At 36.3% G+C, this 21,552-nt stretch overlaps 1 protein-coding gene across 5 annotated transcripts; it reads left to right on the forward strand.

The window, feature by feature from the left end:
• Nucleotides 1-2: 2 nt before the first annotated feature.
• On the forward strand, nucleotides 3-18,111 carry GEN1 (GEN1 Holliday junction 5' flap endonuclease). Of its 5 annotated transcripts, XM_068678648.1 has the most exons (15): nucleotides 55-156; nucleotides 610-752; nucleotides 2,566-2,772; nucleotides 4,504-4,690; nucleotides 5,521-5,697; nucleotides 7,232-7,342; nucleotides 9,510-9,583; nucleotides 10,074-10,162; nucleotides 10,835-10,985; nucleotides 11,102-11,138; nucleotides 11,239-11,319; nucleotides 12,557-12,687; nucleotides 14,119-14,180; nucleotides 14,790-14,933; nucleotides 15,059-18,111. In XM_068678648.1, exons 3-15 carry the CDS (start codon nucleotides 2,612-2,614, stop codon nucleotides 16,501-16,503), a joined length of 2,850 nt encoding a protein of 949 aa, XP_068534749.1. In that variant the 5' UTR covers nucleotides 55-156; nucleotides 610-752; nucleotides 2,566-2,611; the 3' UTR covers nucleotides 16,504-18,111. The 5 variants fall into 5 exon arrangements, with proteins under 5 accessions (XP_068534748.1, XP_068534749.1, XP_068534751.1 ...); XM_068678647.1 differs by lacking the exon at nucleotides 610-752 and having other exon boundaries at nucleotides 3-156; XM_068678650.1 differs by lacking the exons at nucleotides 55-156; nucleotides 610-752 and adding an exon at nucleotides 284-304.
• Nucleotides 18,112-21,552: the final 3,441 nt, after the last annotated feature.

A 21,552-nucleotide genomic window follows, 5' to 3' on the forward strand; every position in this document is an offset into this window, starting at 1 on the left:
CTCTCCCGACCGCCTCCCTGAGGGGGCCGTTTCCCGGCGCCCGCCATTTTCTCGAGGGCGGAGCTGCCCTCGGGGCGGGGGCGGCTGTCAGGGCTGAGGAGCAGCGTGAGGGAGAGCGGGTGGTGTTGGGGGGCCCTGGAGGTCCGAGCTGGGGAGGTAAATTTGTTTTAATTCCTGATTAGAGTTTGGTTGCGCTTTGCTCTGCCGCGTGGCAGGCGGCTGAGGAAGAAGCCGAGCCTCTGTGGGGGCTCGGGTGGGAAGGGGCGTTGGGTCCCCTGCGGCCAGTGTGGGGCTGGGGCGTTAGGTTTGTAGGCGTGCAGTCATTTTGTGCATCTTGTTATCGGGCAGGGAGGCCTCTGGAGAGGTCTCCTCGTTGTGAGCAGGCAGTCGGGGAACTCCTCTCTTCTTTCAGGCGCTACTTCAGGATCCCGAGTTCGTACCGAGGCGGGAATTTTATGTTTGAACTGAAGGCGCATGTGCGTCTCGGTGCTCCGCTTTCATGCGACTTCTTGGGGGAAAAGCCTTAGGAAGTTTATCTCCACTGATTTAGAAGTATGTGGGGAAAGAAGGAGACTTGACCTCCCTCCTTTGGAAGTTTCTATTTTCTAGGAAGACTAGAAACCTGCTATGAATGAACTTCAAAATCTGAATAGGCAGATCACTCCTATTAGGAGTAGTAGGTCTGTCTTTATGCAGGATCCAGACGTAAATATTTTACAGAATACCCTCAGAAAGTAGAAACTGGATGTATGGTAGGTCTTACAGATTTTCATAACTCAAACTGAAGTATATTTTGAATGTGAGTAAGGAAATGTTACTGAGGACAGGACAGGATTTTGTTGGGAAACAAAATAGGGAAAAAGTTATTTGATTGTTTTCTTTGTTTTGGTTTTAGTTTCAGATTTTTAAAACTATGTGTTTTTTTTTTTTGTGTGTGTGTTTTTGTATAACTATTAATCTTACGAAACATTAAGTATTTGTAGTATGCTTGTCTTCCCTGTTAATTAGGTACCGTGCAACATACCCTAAATTATGCCATGTATTTTCATGCTTTACTTATAATTTTAACACATTTCGTGTGCTTGAGGCATAACAACAACAAAATCCCTCAACGTTACTACATAATGTTCTGAGAGCATAAAGCTAAAACCAGGTTGTGTGACTGAAGAAGTGGATTACAGAAACATGGTATCTGTTGAAAGTAGATCTTTCCTTGAGAATGTGATTTAAAAACAACCTGGAATATTTGCAGCAGAATTGGTACATTATTGAATAGCAACCTTGCTTTAAAACAGTTCTAAAGTACAAAAAAAGCACTGTACAAAGACAGACTTGCTGTTCAGACTCTGAAGGTGTTGAATGTGAAAGATGCATAAATTTAATGTGGCCGTGTTCACAAGAAGCCACAAGGTGGCATAACTACTCGTGTCCTAAGCAAATCTCAGAGCTCACATAGTCATGACTTCAAAGGAAGTCATGTAGTAGTTTCAAAATCAGGATGCATTCCAGATTTTATTTTTTATCTTCTAATATTGGAGGAAATGACAGAAAAGTAGAGGAAATAAGCATGAGGCAAAGTTTGTATGGTAAGGCAATGTAGGGTGTTGTGAGGGAAAAGCAACATGTGTTAAGAGTTGTTTATATAGAAGTGGCAAGGTATGAAAACCAGAACAATAAAAGGACTGTGAAGTAAAGGAAATCCAGTTATAGGTAGTGTGAGAACAGAGCTGCTTAAGTAAAGAAGAGATAAAGAAATATTCTTCCTAATGGGTGAGCTAGCATTCATTGTAAGTATCTTAGTGCCAGGCACACAGTACTGCAATTTAAAATAGTAAGAATAGGCACATCCGCACATTTCTGGAATCATACTTTTAGAATTGCTGAAATATTTGTTGAAAGGGAATTCTGGAGGTCATCTTCTCTTGCAGAGAGGGAAGTTCTACCAATATTAGATTAAGCCACTAAGACTGTGTGCTGTCCAAATGTTGGAAACGGAGAAGGAAGATTCTGCAGCCTCTGTGGGCAACCAGTGCTGAAGTACCCACTGTCATTATTTCCTGATATTTAACTTCCTAAGCCACAACCTTGGCCATTAACCCTTGTAATATGATCTTGGACTAGCAAGGAGAGTTTGATTTTTGTCATTGTAAATATTCCTCTATCTACTATTATATGCAAGTTACTGTAATACGATCTCTTTAAAATGAATCCTACAGCCTCAAATCAGAAAATAATGGCCTTATGGGGTGTGGATTTTGTTTTCTTTTTAAATAAGTCTTGGTTTCTAGCTGTGTAAGGGAAATATGAGACTTGGAAGCATGTTACGTTTTTTCGGCTGATTTTTATTTATGTTCAGCCTATTAGCAATTAAAATGTACAATCCAAAGAAGGTATTTAGTGATAAACCACCTGTGAAATGGAGTCACTGCATATTTGGAATGCACGATCGCAAATGCTCTTGACTTATAAAAGCGAAACTGATAACGTCTGGTTATTTATTTTCTGAACTTAATGTTCATACTATGTCATTTCATATTATGTTTAAAAATATTTTATTTTGTTTAGTCTTCACAGCTAAAACGTTCACATTGACAACAAAGAAGGTGGAACAATGGGAGTGACTAATCTGTGGCAAATCCTTGAGCCTGTGAGACAACCTGTCAGCTTGAGCAGTCTTAAAGGAAAAACACTTGCTGTTGATTTAAGTTTGTGGGTTTGTGAAGCACAGACTGTTAAAAAGATGATTGGAGTAGTTACTAAGCCACATTTGAGGTATGGTATCCATAGAAATTATTGTAGCCCAAAGTTTTGGAGCTATATAATTTAGTTTTGGTACTTCTAAACTTAAGACTACTTACCTCCAAAATTTATATGACTGTGTTTGTTTTCTGTTATTACTTGTGCTATGTTCATAAAGGATTTGAAATGAAAGCATGGTCATACTGGTTGAACCCAACTTAGTGCTTAGGTGCAAACAGGAGAATTTCTTAGGCTCAGCATATCTTTTATTGAGGCCTTAACAGTAGGTAAGATTGAGATGGGTATAAGCAGAACTGTGCTGTGGTATAGCACTGTGCAATATGAAGATTATCAAGTGGCAAGCACAAATCAATGTGCTAATTCCCATATATTTCTGAGTATGTGTGTTGGAAGGTACTGTGGACTGCCTGTTTATGACAGCAGTTTGGAGGCTGGTAGATTCAGAACATAATGGGAGTCAGGCATGCTTTAGCCTGATGTGGTATACGAATTGAAATTTTAGTTAAACATATTTAAGTGGGAGGTCTGAATCAATCTTCAGGCTTATGAGCAACATTCAGGAATGGTGTATATGTTTAATTTAAAGTAGCACATATAAGCAGCTATAACTTCAAAGCTTTCTGCAAATGATGCTGATAAAAATGAAATCATACATATATTTTTTCTAAATGACCAGTTAGCTGGTTAGCTCAAAAATATTGAGTTAGTAGCTGTTAGATGTTTCTGTGGCTTCTGTTGAACTCTGTTAATGTGAAATATTAGCATCTTCTGAAAATCTTTTCTTAAAATATTATACTTAGGACCCCAGATTGATAACTGGGTAAAAGCTGAAGCTTCACATGAATTTTTCTCTATAATAAAAAGTCCTATGTGCAGTGAAATGCAAACATCAGTCTGGATCTCTTGTGTAGTCTTTCCAAAGCAAGACAAAGGAATGGACAGATTTCTACGAGGGGAAAAAAGATTTCATGCAGTTGGAGATCAAATTATTTTGCTAAGTATTCTACAGAAACTTTTTTTGTAATCAATTGATTTCTTTTTCTTTTCATTTTTGAAAATAGAAATAGCCTCAAGAGATCAACTTATCCTCTTTTACCAATAACAAATATCAAAATTAAATCCAGAATAGTGGTCTTTCCTTGTAAATTGAAGAGAGATAAATGTTTGGTCACTTTCTTTGGAAGATTCATCCAGGAATTACTGGAAGAAGCATATGCCACCTGAGTACTCTGAATATCACTGTTTAGACCAAGTGGTTATTATTGCTTTTAAAACTGAAATTCTTCCCATCAGTGGTGCAGATTTGCACGTTAAATAAATTGGCATGGTAATGGTATCTATGTATCTAATATTAAAGCATTCATTTACTTCAGATGTGCAGGCATATCTGAAGTAAATTTTCAGGCTTAAAACAAAACAATGCGGATGTGTTTGAAAGCAGACTTAGGACTTTGAATATATTTTATTTAGCCTTCTCAACTTGTTTCTGTTTTTGTTCCGTAAAAAAAAATCTATCTTGTCCTTAGGTGATATTTTTTCAGGTGTTTTGTAAAGCTGTTACAAGTCGCTAGTAAAACTATGTCAAGGAAATAGATAAAATCTGTTGGCTTTGGGGTAAGGGAGTCATAGAAGATGGAGAGGAAGCTAAGGTTGTTCCTGGGGCAGACTGAGGGACATAACAAAAATATCTGAAGTAATCAGGATTCCCTAATTCTACTTATGGAACACATTACTTTATTGCAGAAACCTATTTTTTCGGTTCTCTTTCTTAACATCAATGGGAATTAAACTAGTGTTTGTCATGGAAGGAGAAGCCCCCAAGTTGAAAGCAAACACCATGAGTAAGAGGAATGAGATGCGCTATGGATCTTCCAAGAAGTGTGGGTTTGCAAGAACAGGGAGATCTCATTTTAAATCTGTGTTAAAAGAGGTGAGTAATCAAGGGGTATGTTTCAGTATTTTTTAAATTTGATAGAAAGAAACCTTAAATAATTCAAAGACAAGAACTCAATAGTTTTCTATGCAACAAATGTCAGCAATATTATGAGTTAGAGGGAACAAACCCTTTTGTAATTGGGCGTTACAGCATATGTTAATTTATTATAGTAGGGGGGGAAATGTCAGAATATTTTTCTTGTTTGATATGTTCTTTGTGTTATGCTACAGTGAGCTGCTGTCATAATCAAGTGCTTATTACAGAAATTCCAGCTGTGTTCTCATGGCTTTGGTAGATTGAATGTATCAATTCATGTTTTATTCTTAAATTTTAAAACAATTTTTTTTGTTCTAAAATTTGTAGGAAGTATATATTAGTATATTTAAGTATGTCTTAAACTGTTGTAGTCTTAGGCCAGCAATACTGTACTGTCATGTTTTATGTTTTTGAGTAGTCTGACAGTTTGAAAGATGTCTGTGCTAGCCCAGTATTACTACTGAGTAGTAAGCAAATGATGTCGCTTTGTGAAGATAAACTCTTCTTTTGCTTTTAATTTGAAAACATCCTAAAAATACATTTAAAGCATACAGATTTCTGTGAAGGTGTTTATTCTGTACTTAGTGTATTGTTCTTAGTTGAGTACTTTTTTGACTGCTTTATAGGAAAAGTAGTTTACTATTACAATTTTTGTATTGATACAGTGTTTCATGGTCATTGCAACAGTAGCAGTTTTCAGAGTGGACATACATGCTTCCCTGAGAAAATTCATGCTAATAACTGGATCTAATTTAGCATTCAATCTTTTTTCTTTTGTATTCTTTCAGTGTCTGGAACTGTTAGAGTGTTTAGGTGTCCCTTGGGTTCAAGCAGCAGGGGAAGCAGAAGCAATGTGTGCTTACCTAAATGCAAAAGGCCACGTTGATGGGTGCATTACCAACGATGGAGATGTCTTCCTATACGGAGCTCAAACAGTTTATAGGAACTTTGCCATGAATGCTAAGGTATTGTACTTCATTAAGGCCAGAAGGAGATTTTGCTTGCTCTTTAGAGTTTTTCTCAAAGTAGAAATTAACAGGAGGGCCTTGAAACAATTACTTGGACACCACGCTTATCATCTGGTAGTTGAGGTTATTTAATATAGTCCTTTAAGACAGGAATGCTTTGTTGTATTCACTGCCTACCAGGATTTGAGAGCAAAACAATCGGATTGAAGAACACTTGCAGTACTGTCATCTGTGTTAATGCTGTCCTGTGATGTCTAATAAAGCTGAGTAGCAATTTTATATTTCCTTCCTCAACAGTAAAGAATTTATTTGAAATAGCTGATTCCAGTAAACTTACAATTAGGGCACATGGGAATGGTTAGCCTTTTGGTTGGTTCACACATTTACATCTTACATGTTTATTTTATTCATTACAAGTATATTTACAGTTAATACTGTTAGTCTCGAATATGAATAGGACAGGGAGTATTTATCTGTATAACAATCAGTTGTTGTGACCTTTCCATTTAAAAAAAAAAATAATAAAAAAAATCTATTAATCAGTTTGTGATCCTGGTCTTGTTCAGAGTGCAGTTTTCTGTAACTGAAAAATGAAAACAAAAAATGATGTTGGGGTTGGAATTTTAAATCTTTATCTGAAAGACTTGTCAAGAAGGTACTCAAATAATAGGAAAAAAAATAGAACCAAAAAAAGCACTAGGAATGACTAGTGAATGACTAGGGAAAAAAAAGTTGATGGAAAATGATTTGCTTTGATGGCACTGTATTTGGGGTTAAGATGGTCTAAATCTTCTTTCATTCAACTTTCTTATTCATTACCAAAAATGAAGGTGGACTTGATCTTTCAAGGGTATTTTATTACATATCTTAAGATACTACCTATCTGCCTATTGATATAAAAAGTAACTCTGTGTGGGTGTTTGCGGGTGTCCATTTGGGGCATCTGTTTCAGATAACAGGGTTCTGTTTGTTTTGTAGGGGCTTCCTATCTTTTTCTTCATGTTAATCATTATTTAATATTGTTGTGTTTGAGTCCTGTCCTTAAGGCTTCATGTGTTCCTTTTAGCTCATAGGTATAATGTTAGGTTACAGTTTGACTTCCTTTGTTCTTTTTTTTTTTTTTTTTTTTTAAATTCAAGTAGCGCGTTATAAGGTTTATATGGACTTAAAAACTGCAGTTCCTAAGATATACAGCCATTAGTACTCAATAAAGTTAGTTTTACTCTTCTACAGATAGCGAGCAATAGAGAAAACAACTCTTACTTTAGTTTCTTTGAACAGCTGATGCCCACACTTAAAACCTGAAACTCCAGAACTGTAGTTATTGATCTGGTGCCCATGCATGATATTGTAATTTTAATTGCGGCTTTATATTTATTTTTTTCGCTGTTGGACTCTTCTGTGTGTTATAGGAAAGGCCTGTTGCCTGAAGACATGGGTGAATAGTGGTGGCTAAACAAAGTGAATGTGATTAAGGCTGTTCCTTCCTTGATGTTGTAGAAATAAAACATACAATAAATTTCTCTTGCAGGAACCATATCTTGACTGTTACACGATGTCCTCTATCAAGGAGAAGCTTGGTTGTGACAGAGAGTCTTTGATTGGGCTAGCTGTTCTTCTGGGTTGTGATTACCTTCCAAAGGTAAGCAATATAATTATTTTTTATTAGGTACTTAGAGTTTATTGTTTTTCAAGACAGTGTATCAAGGGAGACTTGTGCATGCTGACAAAACTTTGTGCAATGCATGATTATTGAGATTCAGTTGAAGATGCTTAGTAACTATACATGTATATATGATTTTTGATGGCTTAAAGATAATCAAATTATTTAATAAACATTAATCTTTCTAAATCTGTTTTATGTATTATATCAGACTGTAGTCTTCACCTCCATTATATGAAAGTTTCAACATTGTTGATAATGAGGAAACGTGAAAAGTGAGTGATCGCCAGGATACTTTGTACCCATTAGGATGTAAAGTACATTTTCAGTAGAGTAGCTGAGGAAAATGAAGAAAAAACATTTCTGTTTATTCTGTTTGGAATAGTTAGTAGTGATGGTTTTGAATTGTAGTTATTAGTAGCACCGGTTCTGGATGGAGCTTGGACATATTTGATAGAACTAAAAGGGGACTTCACATGATTTTCAAATAGTTGACACCTACTTTGTGAATTTGAGGTAATGAATGAAGTGAGAGGGATCTCACTAGTTACTTTTTTCTTTTTCATGAAAGCTTTTGAATTTTATTTTTGTTGAGACTTTCACCAGAAGGTGTTGGAATGGCTATTTGAAATGGAAATTAAGTGGTATGAAACTTGATTTCTATACAGTTCATCATTCTGTGACCATAGGCAACGGTTGCTCCCATTCAGAACTGCAGTGGATATCTAGTTACTCTTAAATCATAGTATATCAATTTGATAAAACTGTCCTTTTAAACAACAGACAGTATGCTGAATGACAGAACACATCGATCTAACCTTTTTTTTTCTTTTATTAAAGACAAGTCTGAGAGGGAGGCAGAAAGTAGTGGCTAATCGATACTTACTGTAATGCAGTTAGCTCCTGGAATGCCAGGTTCTTGCATATGTCTTCTGGAGTCACACAATCAGCAATACGTGATAGGTCTTTTGAGTTGCTGCAACCTGGCAAAGCAACGAAAGATAGAAACTTCCAGGGAAAGCTGAACTACAGGAGTGCATTGTGGGTGTGACGACTGGCAGAAAAGATAAATGAGAAGACCACTCTGTAATTGCACTTGCTTTGTTGATTGCATATGTGTGATGCTTTCCTTGCAGAAGGTGAATACCTGTCTGCCTGAGTGGCTGCACAACCAATGACAACTTCCAATTGGTTTTGAAAATATGTTTATTTCATACAGTTGTATATATTCAGTTATTATATTTAAATAAAAACAAGCTACTAGTTTATTTGTAGTAGTGCTGTAGAAAGGACACTCATACTGTTTATATTAAGTGGTACTGATTCTTGATTTAAATCATTCAGGTTATTTTGAATCAATTGTCTGTCACTCTTCAGTATATCTAGGGTTTACTATGAAGTCCTAGATATCAGCCCATGAGCTAGCTTCTAAAAAATATTTGCTGTTCCCATGTATTACTTATAGGGCTAGTCTTGTAAAGGACATGCATACTACAGATATAATAACAGCAAAATCAATGCAAGATGTAATAGCAAAATCAAGCAAGTGATTGTTGAAGAGGAAAGGAGGGCTTCTTTCAGGTTTGGGTTTTTAATTATTTTTCAGAAAAATGCTCTTGCAATATTTTTTAAGTCATCTCTTGGAACATAAGTATTTAAGGGTAAAGCAGTTTCTTTGTCATAAAGCCACTCTCCTGTAAGTGACAGCTTTTTGGTAAACATTTTTCATCTGAGATTCCAGTCTTTTGAGTTTAAAATCCAAGACAGATTCATTCTTTGGTTTGTCTTTCCAAAAGTTCTGAAAAGTTTTATCTCTCTGGCAGTTAGCTGTCAAGAATGTTTCAAGTATTTCATATTGTAGTTTTGTTGCAGATGGTGTACAAAAAAAAAGAAAAACAAAAACAATTATAGAAAGTAAGTAGTGGAAAATGGATGATTTTATCTTTGCAACTACTGGGTGTCTGGTAGTACAGCTATAATCTGTCACCTCTGACTACATAACTATGTCAAAAAATATTTTTGTCAGTGTAGCTCAATATCTGTTAATGTTTTATCATTTCTGTTGATAAGATTGTGAAGGCAATTTATAAAAATCTGTATACTTTTATGTCATTAAATGATGTTTAATATTTCTGTCTCTATATAGGGCGTTCCAGGAGTTGGAAAAGAACAAGCTTTAAAGTTAATTGAGGCTTTGAGAGGTCAAAACTTACTGCAAAGGTAAATTGAAAACTTACCTTGATTTTATTCTAATACTTGCTGGTATGGGCTTCATCTCCAAGACAATGTTACTAATATTTCCCTCTTAATTTTTTTTTGAGGGACAGATTACTACATTCCTTACTTCATATTTGCTAAGCAAGCTTCTTCATTTTTTTAAAACACGAGCTGACTCCTAGCTTTTGAGTTAGCAGGTGTATGTTGGTGTTTTAGGAATGCAAGTCACAAGGACTGATGACAGACTTGCTAATTTTTTTTTAACTGGGTTGTGGATCAGGATGGGATACTAAATGCTTTCTTGGTTTTAATGTATATGTCAACACTAGAAATCCAACAACTATGTGCTCACAAAAAAAGTCTATTTCATAAGTTAGAAAACTGCTTTTTAAGCAAATGCCTGAGAAGTATAAAGAGTGTTCTTTTTAGTGTTTTGTTTGAAGTACGAAAGCTTTTACAGTATTTTGTAATGATTTCAGTATCATCCTTCTAGATTTGAGCAATGGAAAGAATTTCAGTATGATGATAATCCAACTGTGGTTGTTAAAAGGGTAATTCACTGTTCTGAGTGTCATCATCCAGGTCAGTGTAACAAGCATTGAATTTAATTTTTACCTTAATCATTTGTTGTTTTTTATTCTGAACATGAGGGGTTGTTTGTTGGTTGGATTTTTGTCAAAAAAAAAAAAAATTAAAAAATACTTTTCTTGTCGTTCAGCTTCTGGGCTGTATTCAGATTTTCAACTGTGTGTATCTATGCAAGTGCTTTTTTGAGGCTGGGGTTACTTTTCCCAAATGAGAAACCTTTTGATAGCAGATGGAATATTAACAGAATGTCCTTGTGTGATCCCAGGTACTTGCCTTTTTATCAATGTCAGTGAAGAAAATGTGCTACATGACAAGCAGCTTTTTTTTTTTTTTTGCCCTGTCTGAGTTGGTCTTGCGTAAGGAGGGCTGAATCCATTAGTATTGTTGAGTTTTTAGTCCTTTCTTAAGAAGTTAGTCTTAGGGAACCTCATTTTGGTAGCACATTTGATTGTTGTACTCATTCAAAGCTATCACTTGGAGAAGAAAAAGCTTGTTTCAAATATCCATTGCTTAGCATGTTTGTGAAGGTGTCACAGACTACTGTGAAAAAAATACAGACTATATAATAATATGTGGAAAAAATACAGACTATTTTTACTACTAATTTTGTATAATTGCAAGGCTTTGGAAGCCTTCTAATTGTGATTTGTATATCTGCTTCTGTAGGGTCTTACAAGGAACATGAGCGCAGTGGATGTAAACTCTGCGAAAGCACAAGATACTGCAAACCCAATGACTCCAAGTACTGCTGCCCTTGTGAATGGCATCAGTTAGAACAAGTGAAACAAGCAAATGCAGTGGAGGACAATATCAGAAAGTAGGAGTGTATTGAAAATAAACTACTTTTCCCTGTTTTCATGTGCAGGGTGAGAATTTAAGCTGTGCATTTTTCCTCTTTGTGCCCAGTTTCTAACACATTTGTTTTACCCGCAGAAAAGCTAATAGTTGTGAAGGCTTTCCATTCTCTGAGGTAAAAAGCCTATTTAAAGAAATTTTTCTTTTAATCAATTAATTGAAATTTCAGTTTTCTTCCCTCTCTTAAACTGCCTTTTTTCTGTTTTTATCTCAAGGTTATCCAAGAATTTCTTGTAAACAAGAATAAATTAATCAAGATAATGGATTGCAAAAGGCCGAATTTATTGTCCTTTCAGGTACATAACGCTACTGGGTGTTTAGCTCTATGTGGCTTTTATTGTTTATGCATCTGTGATAACTTTGATCTTGATCAGTGATTTTACTGGAAATAAGAATTAAAGAATCTTGCTGCAACTTTTTAATATACTACACCTTTTGAAAGTCTAAAATGACAACTTCAAAAAATTAATTGATTTTAAATATGTATGTAGAAAAGCAGAAGTAAGAGAACTTGAGGGAGGGTCACTTGCCATTCTATTTTTTCACTGTCCAGTGTTATTAAATTGAGTTGCAGAATGTTGCATCATCTGTAGTGTATAAAGTACTATGTGGCTATATGGCATAATGTTTCAGGGATGTTTAACTTTTTTTCCTCTCACCTTTCATTAAGGTATTAACAGATACAGCTCTTGTTTTTACTCATACCTGTTACATCTTCATACTGACACAGTGTGTATGTGACTTGCAGCAAGTCATGATTGCAGACTTTTTTCTTTAACTTTCTTTTTAGTGTTTTCTTAGCATTATCAAGATTAGCAGCTTCTGTATGTAACAGACAGAAGAGGCTTTCATTTTTAATGGTGCATGTGTTCCCAAAACCAGATAGCAGGCCTGTATTTAGCACAATACTGCCAATTTCCAAGTTTAGAGGCCCTTTAATTCAAAGTGCACAAAGCTCAAAAGGCTTACAGGCTATTCTTTTGTCTAGAGAGTGAGGAATAAGGCTTCTGGGGTGAAGGTAGGAGGAGATGTTTGTATATACTTGCTGTTGGAGTTGTTTTCTAAGAATGATTTTTATTATGTATTTTTACTGCTGAAGGCAGATCTTTTATAATGTTTCATTTTCCTGAATTGGTATGTTAAGTTATATAAAACATTATAGACTACTGTTAAGCATCATGGTTTTGATGAAGGTCTGTATTCAAATTCCTCTCACATGTAGAATCAGTAATTTTCACAGCTCCTTGCATAGCTGTCCTCTGTCTGATAAGGTGTTTAGTAACTGTCTTATTCCCGCTGTTGCAGCCACACAGCTGTTCCCTGGACCTGTTACTGACAGCAGAAGAATCTACCCAGATAAGGATAACTGCTCCCTCACTTGACAGTGAAATATTACTCAGCATTACCCAGATGTATAAAATGTTCAAAATACTTTAAATGTTCAGTCCTGTGTCCCTACTACACAGCTGTCAAAATTTGATATCTAACAGAGTAAAAATGTTTTTAAAGTGTGTTTTTGTTTTACACTAACAGGTATTTGCTTCTGAGAAGATGGAATGGGCAAAGAATTATGCTTGTAAGAAACTGTTAGCACTGTTGACACTTTATGATATGAACCAGAGAAAATCTGGCTACATCAGTTCAAAACAACTGCAGGCAATACGGTAACTGGAGTTCTTGAATCTAATGTTTACCTCTGTTGCTTAAGGAAAATTCTCTTGTTTTTCTTCATTTTTATAAACATATAATGGTTTTCTTCCATCTGTTTTTCAAGCTATGTGCTTATTTTGATTAGATCTAAAAAATTTAGATCCATATGCCAATATGTGTGCTGTTGCTGCTGCGCAAAGTAACACATACAGCAGTTTCCCTAAGTTCTAATAGGGTCTGCTATGGTTAGTTTCTATTATCATCCTTATTTCCTTGGATCTACACTCAAAATTTAGCTTTAAAGGTTTGCTTCCCTGCTCAGATTATTAACAGAATTTTGATTGACTTCAGTGATTCAAGATACGAGCATGAACATCAAAATGAGCATCTGCAGATTTGGTTATGTGTCTAATGAATTCGCTGGCTTACAGTTCATTTCTGCTACCTGTTTTTCTCTAAACATTTTCTTTGAGGACAGCTGCCTTTATGATTATGGAAATGGCCAGGTATCCTGTCACTAAAAATGGGTACACAGGAAAAACAAGATAAACAAGTAACTACATCCCTCTGAATATTTTCCCAACATCCAGGTTTCTGTTACTCAGGAGTTTTCTGAGCCAGGTTTAGAGAGCCATCAGCCCTCAAAGCATTTTCTTTTAAATGATCTAATCTTTTCTTAAGCCCTTTTCTTAAGTTTACTTAAACTTTCTGAATCTACAGTGTCTGTTGGCAAAAGGTTCCTGAACTTAACTTCATAGTCTTAAAGAAATTATTTGACATAGTATCAAACAACAGGCTTTTTTGCTTTTCATTTTTTTTCCCCAAATTCTTACATTGCAGGAAGGGTTAGTAGTTGTTCCCTGTTTCTCAATGCCTTTCAAGACTTCATAGACCTTAATTTTAAGGAGAACAGTCAGAGTCAATATGGTAGTATCTTTTCTGGATTAATGAGTCACAGTCTGTCAGTAACAGCCTCTTCCTACAAAACCTGGATGTAGATAATATTTTTTAGAAAAAATCTCATGAAGTTCCTGTTCATTTCACGTCTTAGATTCCTTCATGCTCTTTTGCAAAAAATATGCGTGATACTGTCTGTTCATTGAGAAATTTACTGTCTATGGCAACAGCCTTCTCCATGGCATAGCTGAAGATACCAACCTGGTGTTTGTAGAAATTTATATTATGGTTGTATTTTACAAAATGGCATTTTTGATTTTTAGTTCTGCTACTCTAAGCAATATCAACTAAAAAAAAAAGTCAGTATTCAAAATCTAGACAGAGAACTTATACACAAAAGTAACTTTTTTAAAAAGCTAAGTTTACTATTACAAAGATAATTTTTGCTCAGAAACATTTTAAATTAGAATACTCGAATATTTTAAAATAGCTTAAATTTTACATTTCCTGTTGAAACATAATCTTTTATTATTTCTCTGTTCTTACAGGATAGTCAAGACACGTGTTAAAAATGGGATTCCTTGTTTTGAAATTGAGTGGCAAAAACCAGGTTGGTGTGGTTTCCATGTACGTTATTGAACAATTCACAGGAAAAGAACAAAAGCATTCTTGAAAGGGGAAAATAGTTTGACATTTATGAGGAAACAATGTGTGGGTAAGATTGGAAATTGTGAAAGATGTAGAAAATGTGCATCACGTTTCAGATACCCTGAAACCAAAAGCAGTACTTAAAAAAAAAATAAAACAAAAGCAATCAAACAAAACAACCACCAGGTCAAAACTAAACACAAACTCAAACAAAAAACATCCTACCTACCTACCAAGAAAGCAAGAGGGTTTGTTTTCAAGGACTTTTTGTGGTACATGTTAATAAGACCTGTACTCTGTGTTTCATGTCTTGTTTCATTATATATCTGAAGCTGTGGCAGCTTACTAGCTAGAAACTTCCCTCTTGACAGACTTCTATTTTTAATGTGCCTGCATGACCCGGGCACCTGGCAGAAAGAAAGCAGTTACAGTGTAGCTAAATCTCAAACCTTGTGCTGTTTGACTTTTTACATATCTTCCTTACACTGAAGTCTTTTGTTCTTTCTCTTTCTTATCCCATCCTTTGAAATACTCATGTATATATATGTCCAATATAAATTCATTGTTCTAGAACATTACATTGATGCAGAAGATGAGCCTGTGGAGTTGTTTGTAATCACAGTAGAAGAGGCATCTTTGTTTCAGGCTGCTTATCCAGATGTTGTTGCTCTTTACCAAATGGAAAAGTCAGAAGCTCTGGCAAAGAAACAGAGAAGTAAGTCCAAAAGTTTATATCTTATGAACTTACGGTTCTTGCCAGAATACCAGAATCAAAAGCAGCAAATATTTCTCCCAGTCTTGAGCAATATCATGTTTGATCTGCACCTCTTTTTTTTTCAGACAGGAAAAACAAACCAAAAGAAAAAGAGTTATCAAATGTCTGTGATGAAGTTACTGATCTTCTGTCTCAAATGAATTTTAAATCTACAAGTGAAATTCTTACTGTGCAAGACCACACACCAGATACAAAAACTGCACCTGAATTTGAGATACACCAGAGTAACACTGAATCAAAAGAGCCAGCAATAGCGGCAGCTTCATGTGTAACATGCCTTCAGATGCCAGTATCAGCAGGTGGGCTTTCTCTGACTGCATCACCTTGCTCGCACTCACAGGGTACATTGGCTGACTCATCTGTATTACCAGCACAATTTACTAAAAGTTCAGAGAGATCATCTTCTTCCTCTGTAATAGCTGATCTACAATTGAGCAGTATTGATTGGGAAGGAACTTCCTTCAGTGCTTCACCAGCCCAGGGGTGCGATAGCTGTGATCCAGCATCTGACTTGACTGCATGCATAAAGCGCTCACACCCACTACCTCATGAAACAGAGAAAAACAGCTCAGAATATTCTGGGGCTTTGCGGTCTGATACAGACCATTCTGACAGTGCAGATGATTTAGTTTCAGATGGTGGTATGGCAGAACTTCAGAAGTTGTCTTTAAGTGAGCGTATATTTAGGAAGACTTCTATTCAGTCAAAGCCTTTGCTGTTAGAAGATGTAATGCAGCGAGAGCCTCTCAAAGGATTTAAGCACACAAAGGCAGCATTGAATCTTGATAAAGATTCTCTCTCTTCCTCATGCCCATTAAAGAAACCAGTGCAAGAAACTAATACTATGCTATCAGAAACCTGTTCAAGGGAATATGGTGTACATATTTGTCAACATCAATGCAAAGAAGCTGACAGCCTGTATGAAATGATGCAAAAAGACCACAATATAACATCTCTAGCCCCCTGTGGGCAAACAACAGAGCCATTGTATACTGTGTGTGAAATGCTTCCCCCATCTCAAAAGCCAGAAGATATGGTAACTGGCCATCACTTTACAAAAACTTGTACTCAAGTAAGTTGGAAAACTTCTTTTAAAAAGAGCGTGTGTCAGAACAGATGTTCCTCTAGTGAGGACAGTGATGATGGCAACACTAATAAAAATCTAGTTTATAAGAAACAAAGAAGGCAGCTGAACACTGGACAGTTTAAAAAATCTTTTGCAGAGAAAAGGGGTAACACTGTTAGTAGCAAAAGAACAAGCAGCGACTCAGCACTTATACTTAAACAAAGGAAGAAAAATACAGACTTTAAGAAATCTGGTAATAATTTGTCATTGCAAATATCTCCAGAACCTTCCTGTGTAGTGGAAATCGATTGTTCCAAAAGTCCAGAACAACTGACCACTTCCAGTCCTGTGCAGCAAGCTGAAAGTGATGTTCAGATTTATCCATGGGCAGACAGTCCCCTTCCCCTGTCTGAAAGACTAAAAGGAAGAATCAAAATCAATTAGGTCCTTCATGAAATAGATCATGATAACAATTAACTCTGAACCTTCAGCTCTTACAGAGGTCTTTCTCAAAATCTCTGCAGTGTGCTCTGTCAGTTCAAAGTGGACAAATTCATAATGAATAAGAAGTGTACTGAAATACAACATATTGGTGCTAAAGTTTGAAACTAAAATGTTAGCAAAAGTATTAAATCACAACTTATAGGCAAATACCCATTATTCTAGACTTGATCATGTTCTGAACTTCGTATGTAAGCAGTATTCTGTAGTATACAAGGGAGCAAAAGATGTTATTTTTGAAATATGAAGTCTGCTTTTTCCCAGCTAAGTTGTGCTTCATGTACAGCTATTAGTCCTTCTGATTACAAAAATAGAGCTATTAAAACAGCGCCTATGCTGCTGTTAGATATGCTTGATAAGACAAAGCAATAGAGCTTTTTACAACTGAAATTTTCCATTCTGCCCAACTAACTTAATTTTGCTACTTTTAAAATAGGCACTGGTTGTGTTGGTTATCTCTAAAGGACCAGATAGAGGCATGCAGCAGATGTACCTTGCAGCGTAGCTAAATTTATATCTGCCATGCCCTATAATAAACTACTCTTTGAGTGTGTGCACCTTCCAAAGAATAGAAAAAGCCATCTAAGGATATTCTGTTTTTGTAGCTGTGACTTCTGCTATTTAAGTGAACGTCATGGCTGTTATAACCATATGCTTATAGACTGGGGCATTTTTTACTTACAAAAGATGTGAAATCCTATCTAACATTCGCTTCTAATTATATTGGGATGAAGATTAAATTACAGAAAATCAGAATCTAATAATGGCATTGCAGACTCTTAAAAATATCACGTACTGTAAATGTTTGTTCTTGAACTTGAATACACTGCATATTTGAAGGTGTTCTTCCTCCCTCTTTAATACACAAGCAATCTGGTTATAGACAAAAAGAAAAAAAAAAATAGTCTTCAGCAGCTTATTAGAAATGTTTCCTTGCCTATATTTAAGCATTCGTAACTACTTTTTCTATGCACCAACCAGAAGGAAGATCACTCTTACTAACAAGTAATGTTAATAATAGAAATCAACTTAGAATATTTATGCCTTAATGAAAATGTCAATTCTTTCCTTATAAAGGTCAAAGCTTTAGAAGTTAGGAATCTAAACTCCCAACTGTGGTTAAGGAGGAAATAGAAAATTTAATTAGCAAAAATAGTAGCTTCTTAACATTGCCTAAAGGTAGATAAAGTTGGTTTGGAGCAGGTTTTCCAAATTAGATATGCATTATGTAAATAAGAAAAAAAATCCAAAAATATTAAAAATGTTTTCAGTTTTGAAAATGGTCTCTTGTGGAGACTCACTGTGCAGCTGACATGAGAGGGCAGGTGAGAGAACAGAAATGCTATGAAGTGGCATAGCAGTCACCTGGGGCTCCCCTATCTAGTGATCAGTAGTGGACAGATCAAACTTTTTTTTTTTTTTGGGGGGGGGGGAAGAGGGAAAAAAATGTTGTTTATGTTTGATTCTCTTACTGCCCTGCTGCTGATTTTGAATACTGAAAGTTGGAATTGGTACCTTTATATTTTCATGAATAAAAATACCATCATCATACAGCTGTGCTTGCTTTTGTTCCCTCTCTGTGTGTCCCAATCCCTTATTCTACTGGAGACATCAAAAATTTTTCACTTTAGTGTGTGTGTGTGTGTGTGTGTGTGTGTGTGTGTGTGTGTTTGCTTTCCAAACCTGGCTATGATGGCTGCCTTAATAGATGATTTGCCAAATATACTGGGCCAGAATTACGATATGATGGAAATCAGAAATGAGATGGTTGTAAGGCACTGATAACTGGGGGGGGGGAACACTATGTTTTTATATGAATATAAATTAATATGGTTTTCTAAGTACAGTTCAAGCACAAAAAGCATGAAGACTTCAAGTTTTTCATTTGCAATGTCTCATTTTTGCATAAGTTTTCCACCCCCACTTCAGAAGCAGTGGTAGATTTGAAAACAACTGTATGGGATGCCCTGTCTCATTTAGACTCTAGCTCCTCATTGCAGCAAATTGCCATAATGTTTATCCTTGAGGGTGACTTGTCAGACTTCTGGTTCACAATTAAATTTGCCATTTGCTACAAAGGGGAAAATACAGTTTAAAAGTATTGTGACCTCTCACTTTGCTGTAACTTACTCAAGGTGAGGATTAGGGTCCATTTCTTTGGAACTGTGTTTACAGTACCAAAGCTGACTGCTTTGCAACCCCTGTGTTTAAATAAATTGAATGGGTATAACATAACCTCCTTCTCCAGGAAATATTCCTGCAATATCATATGAAAATGGCCATAAGTATAAATGAATATTATGCATCATTTATACTAAATCTATTTTCATTTACTGTCATGGTCAGCCCAAACAAGCTGTATCAGAATGCTCTAGATAAAGCAATAAAACTATATCTGCTGTGGAGATGGGGCACGTAGATGTATCATTCTTCATGAAAGTTTTCCTATGGAAGCACTGTAGCAGCCCCTGTACTTTGGCTAACAGATCACTTCTGATACCAGCATCCCTTTGGCCTGGAGAGATACAGCCCAGAAGTGTAGGTTGTCTTAGCAGTGCAATGGCACTTATTGCAAGTGCAATTATTTCCACTTAAAAGCAATATTAAACATCTAATTAGTTCTTCAATGTAGCAAATATTTGTAGAGCTAAAAATTGTAGAGCTTAGGGATATGGTTTAGTGGGGACTGTTAGTTTTAGGTCAGAGGTTGGACTCGATGATCTTGAGGTCTCTTCCAACCTAGAAAATTCTGTGAAATTATAGCAAAGGGATACTTTATTTGGCGTTACTCGTGGTGATTGTAACTCTCCCTATTTCAGGTCCATAGGGAATCAACTAGAAAGCAACTGTTTGCATAGAATATATAAATAAATAGATACAGAAATATAACAGACAAAAAGAACAATACCAAAACAAAACAAAAACTAATTCCTGTATATCCCCCTATCAAGCTGCACCTGCTTTTATTTTTTTTTTCACTGGAAAATATTACTGGCATACTTAATCATGTTCACACCTTGATAGAGTGATGTTAATTTTCATTACATTTACCAATTTTTACTTAACTAATAGAATTAATGAACACAATAATTTTGTGACAGTTGACAAAGAAATTTCTTACTTGGTTATTTAGCTGAACTTTGAGGATTTGCCCAGGCTTGGCTTTATGCTATCATATCAAGAATGAAACTTGGAAAATGTGGTGGTGAAAGAAGCTGAGGGCAGCTGCTACTCGAGACAAGCTTGAGTCTTTTCATGTCTAAAAAGGTGGCAAATCCTGCCCTATATTATCAGCAGATAAAAGGAAACCACGGTTAGAATATTATTGGCAGCTGCTGCGACCCTAAGTGCTACTGGTGCAACAGTAAACTCAGTGTTAGATTTGGCGCTTTTTTCCTCCAGGAAACAAAACACTTCAACTGTTTCAAGAAAACAAAATTACCATGGGTGACAGAACCACTTTAGCACAGCTCTCTTGCTGTCCTATCCTGCACCGTAGCTACCGTCAGTACTGAAGTTCACTTAGCTTAAGATTAATCACTAAATTAAAATAATAGAACTTTAAAAGTTCTTTAAAAGTCCCATCTCCACCCTCTACCCCAAGCTCCCTTGAAGGGTTGGGGGAGATACTGTCACTTCAAAGACTGAGAACAGCTGGAAAAAGGGCTCTCCTTTGAAATTTTTGCTCCATAGAAACTTCTAACCACTGATTTACTGATGGGTATTCACAATGGCTTAGATGTCTGACTGAAGTACAATGGGGGGGGGAAGCTAACTTCAGCATATTTTTAATGCTTAGTGTATTTTTGTAGAATTATCTGTGCATTAGCATTATGTTTTTATTGTAAAGCAATTTGCTCTGCAAGAGTGATTCCCCAGCCAAGCTTGAAGCCAGATTAGTTGTCCTACCACGAACGCTCCTGGCAAAGGCTAGTTTCTTGGTAGGCTACTGCTATTCTCTGGGATATAGCAGGAGGAATGGTAAGTGTGGTCTGCTTTGAATAAGTTTGTGGGAAAGCTTACTAGAGGAATCCTTACACAGTATCTTCTCCCTCCACCCCAGCATGCCAGTGCTGCTCTGGCAGTAGTAACACATAATGAATAATAGGCTCAAGTTTTATCTGCTGCAAAAACAGATGAAATTCGTGACCTCATATCAGACCGAATTCAGGCTGCCTTCCAGGATGACGTGACTGCCAGAACAGCTTCAGCCCTTAGGCCCCTCTGTAGCTCAGCCCACTGTGGTGTGTTGTAGATACTGCCTTTAAACCTTTCATGCTGGTGAGCTGGATTCACTGGGTAGAAAAGAGCCCTGCACTCTGATTCTCCAAAGCCTGAAGTTTAATGGAGCAAAGGGCTCCAGGAGGTAAAGCCATGTGCACACCTGTTGTAAAGGGGCTTTATAAGTCTTTTCATCAAGACTAACATGTTGTTAGTTTTTGTAGTTATTGCATGGCCTCTACCAAATAAGACTCTCCAGGTAGGGATATGGGATATATGGGATATGCTCTATTTTCTTAAAATTATTTACAGGGCCAATGTCTCACTGTGACCTGGGATGATACTGCTGACGTAGTATCTTTTATGTTAAATGCTGCTGAAGGAGTGGGCAATCTGTAGTTCACAGAAGACAACATGGCACTGGGCCAGCGTTATTAATTGCATCTTTCTGTACCCAAGCTGCTTTTGTGGTTTAACTGTGGCAATTATTCTTTCTTCTTTCTTCTCCCCACAGAGCTTGCTTAGCCATGCAGGCTGCAAGTCGCTTACGTCCAGTTGATTTTATAGAAATCTGAAAGCTTCCTGAGAGTGAGCAATCAGAACTATTGCTTAATAGAATTAATTTATCTTCTCTTATCCTGTTGGATAGATCAGGAGAACATGGGGTGTCTTTTTGCCCTGGAAGTTCTTAGTAATGAAAGAAATTCAGCTGGAAAAGGGAAAATCATGTTCAATGCCCTTCTTGACCCTGGGTGGCTTCAAATCATCTGT

Source organism: Anas acuta, chromosome 3 (genome assembly GCF_963932015.1).
Source record: "Anas acuta chromosome 3, bAnaAcu1.1, whole genome shotgun sequence".
In the NCBI taxonomy this organism is placed as follows: domain Eukaryota; kingdom Metazoa; phylum Chordata; class Aves; order Anseriformes; family Anatidae; genus Anas; species Anas acuta.

Excerpts from the sequence above, each read along its gene's own strand:
- GEN1 (XM_068678647.1), top strand. The coding sequence starts at position 2,612 with ATGGGAGTGACTAATCTGTGGCAAATCCTTGAGCCTGTGAGACAACCT. Across the intron at positions 10,986-11,101 it reads GTGGAGGACAATATCAGAAA|AAAAGCTAATAGTTGTGAAG; the intron begins GTAGGAGTGTAT and ends TTTTACCCGCAG. Across the intron at positions 11,139-11,238 it reads AAGGCTTTCCATTCTCTGAG|GTTATCCAAGAATTTCTTGT; the intron begins GTAAAAAGCCTA and ends TTTTATCTCAAG.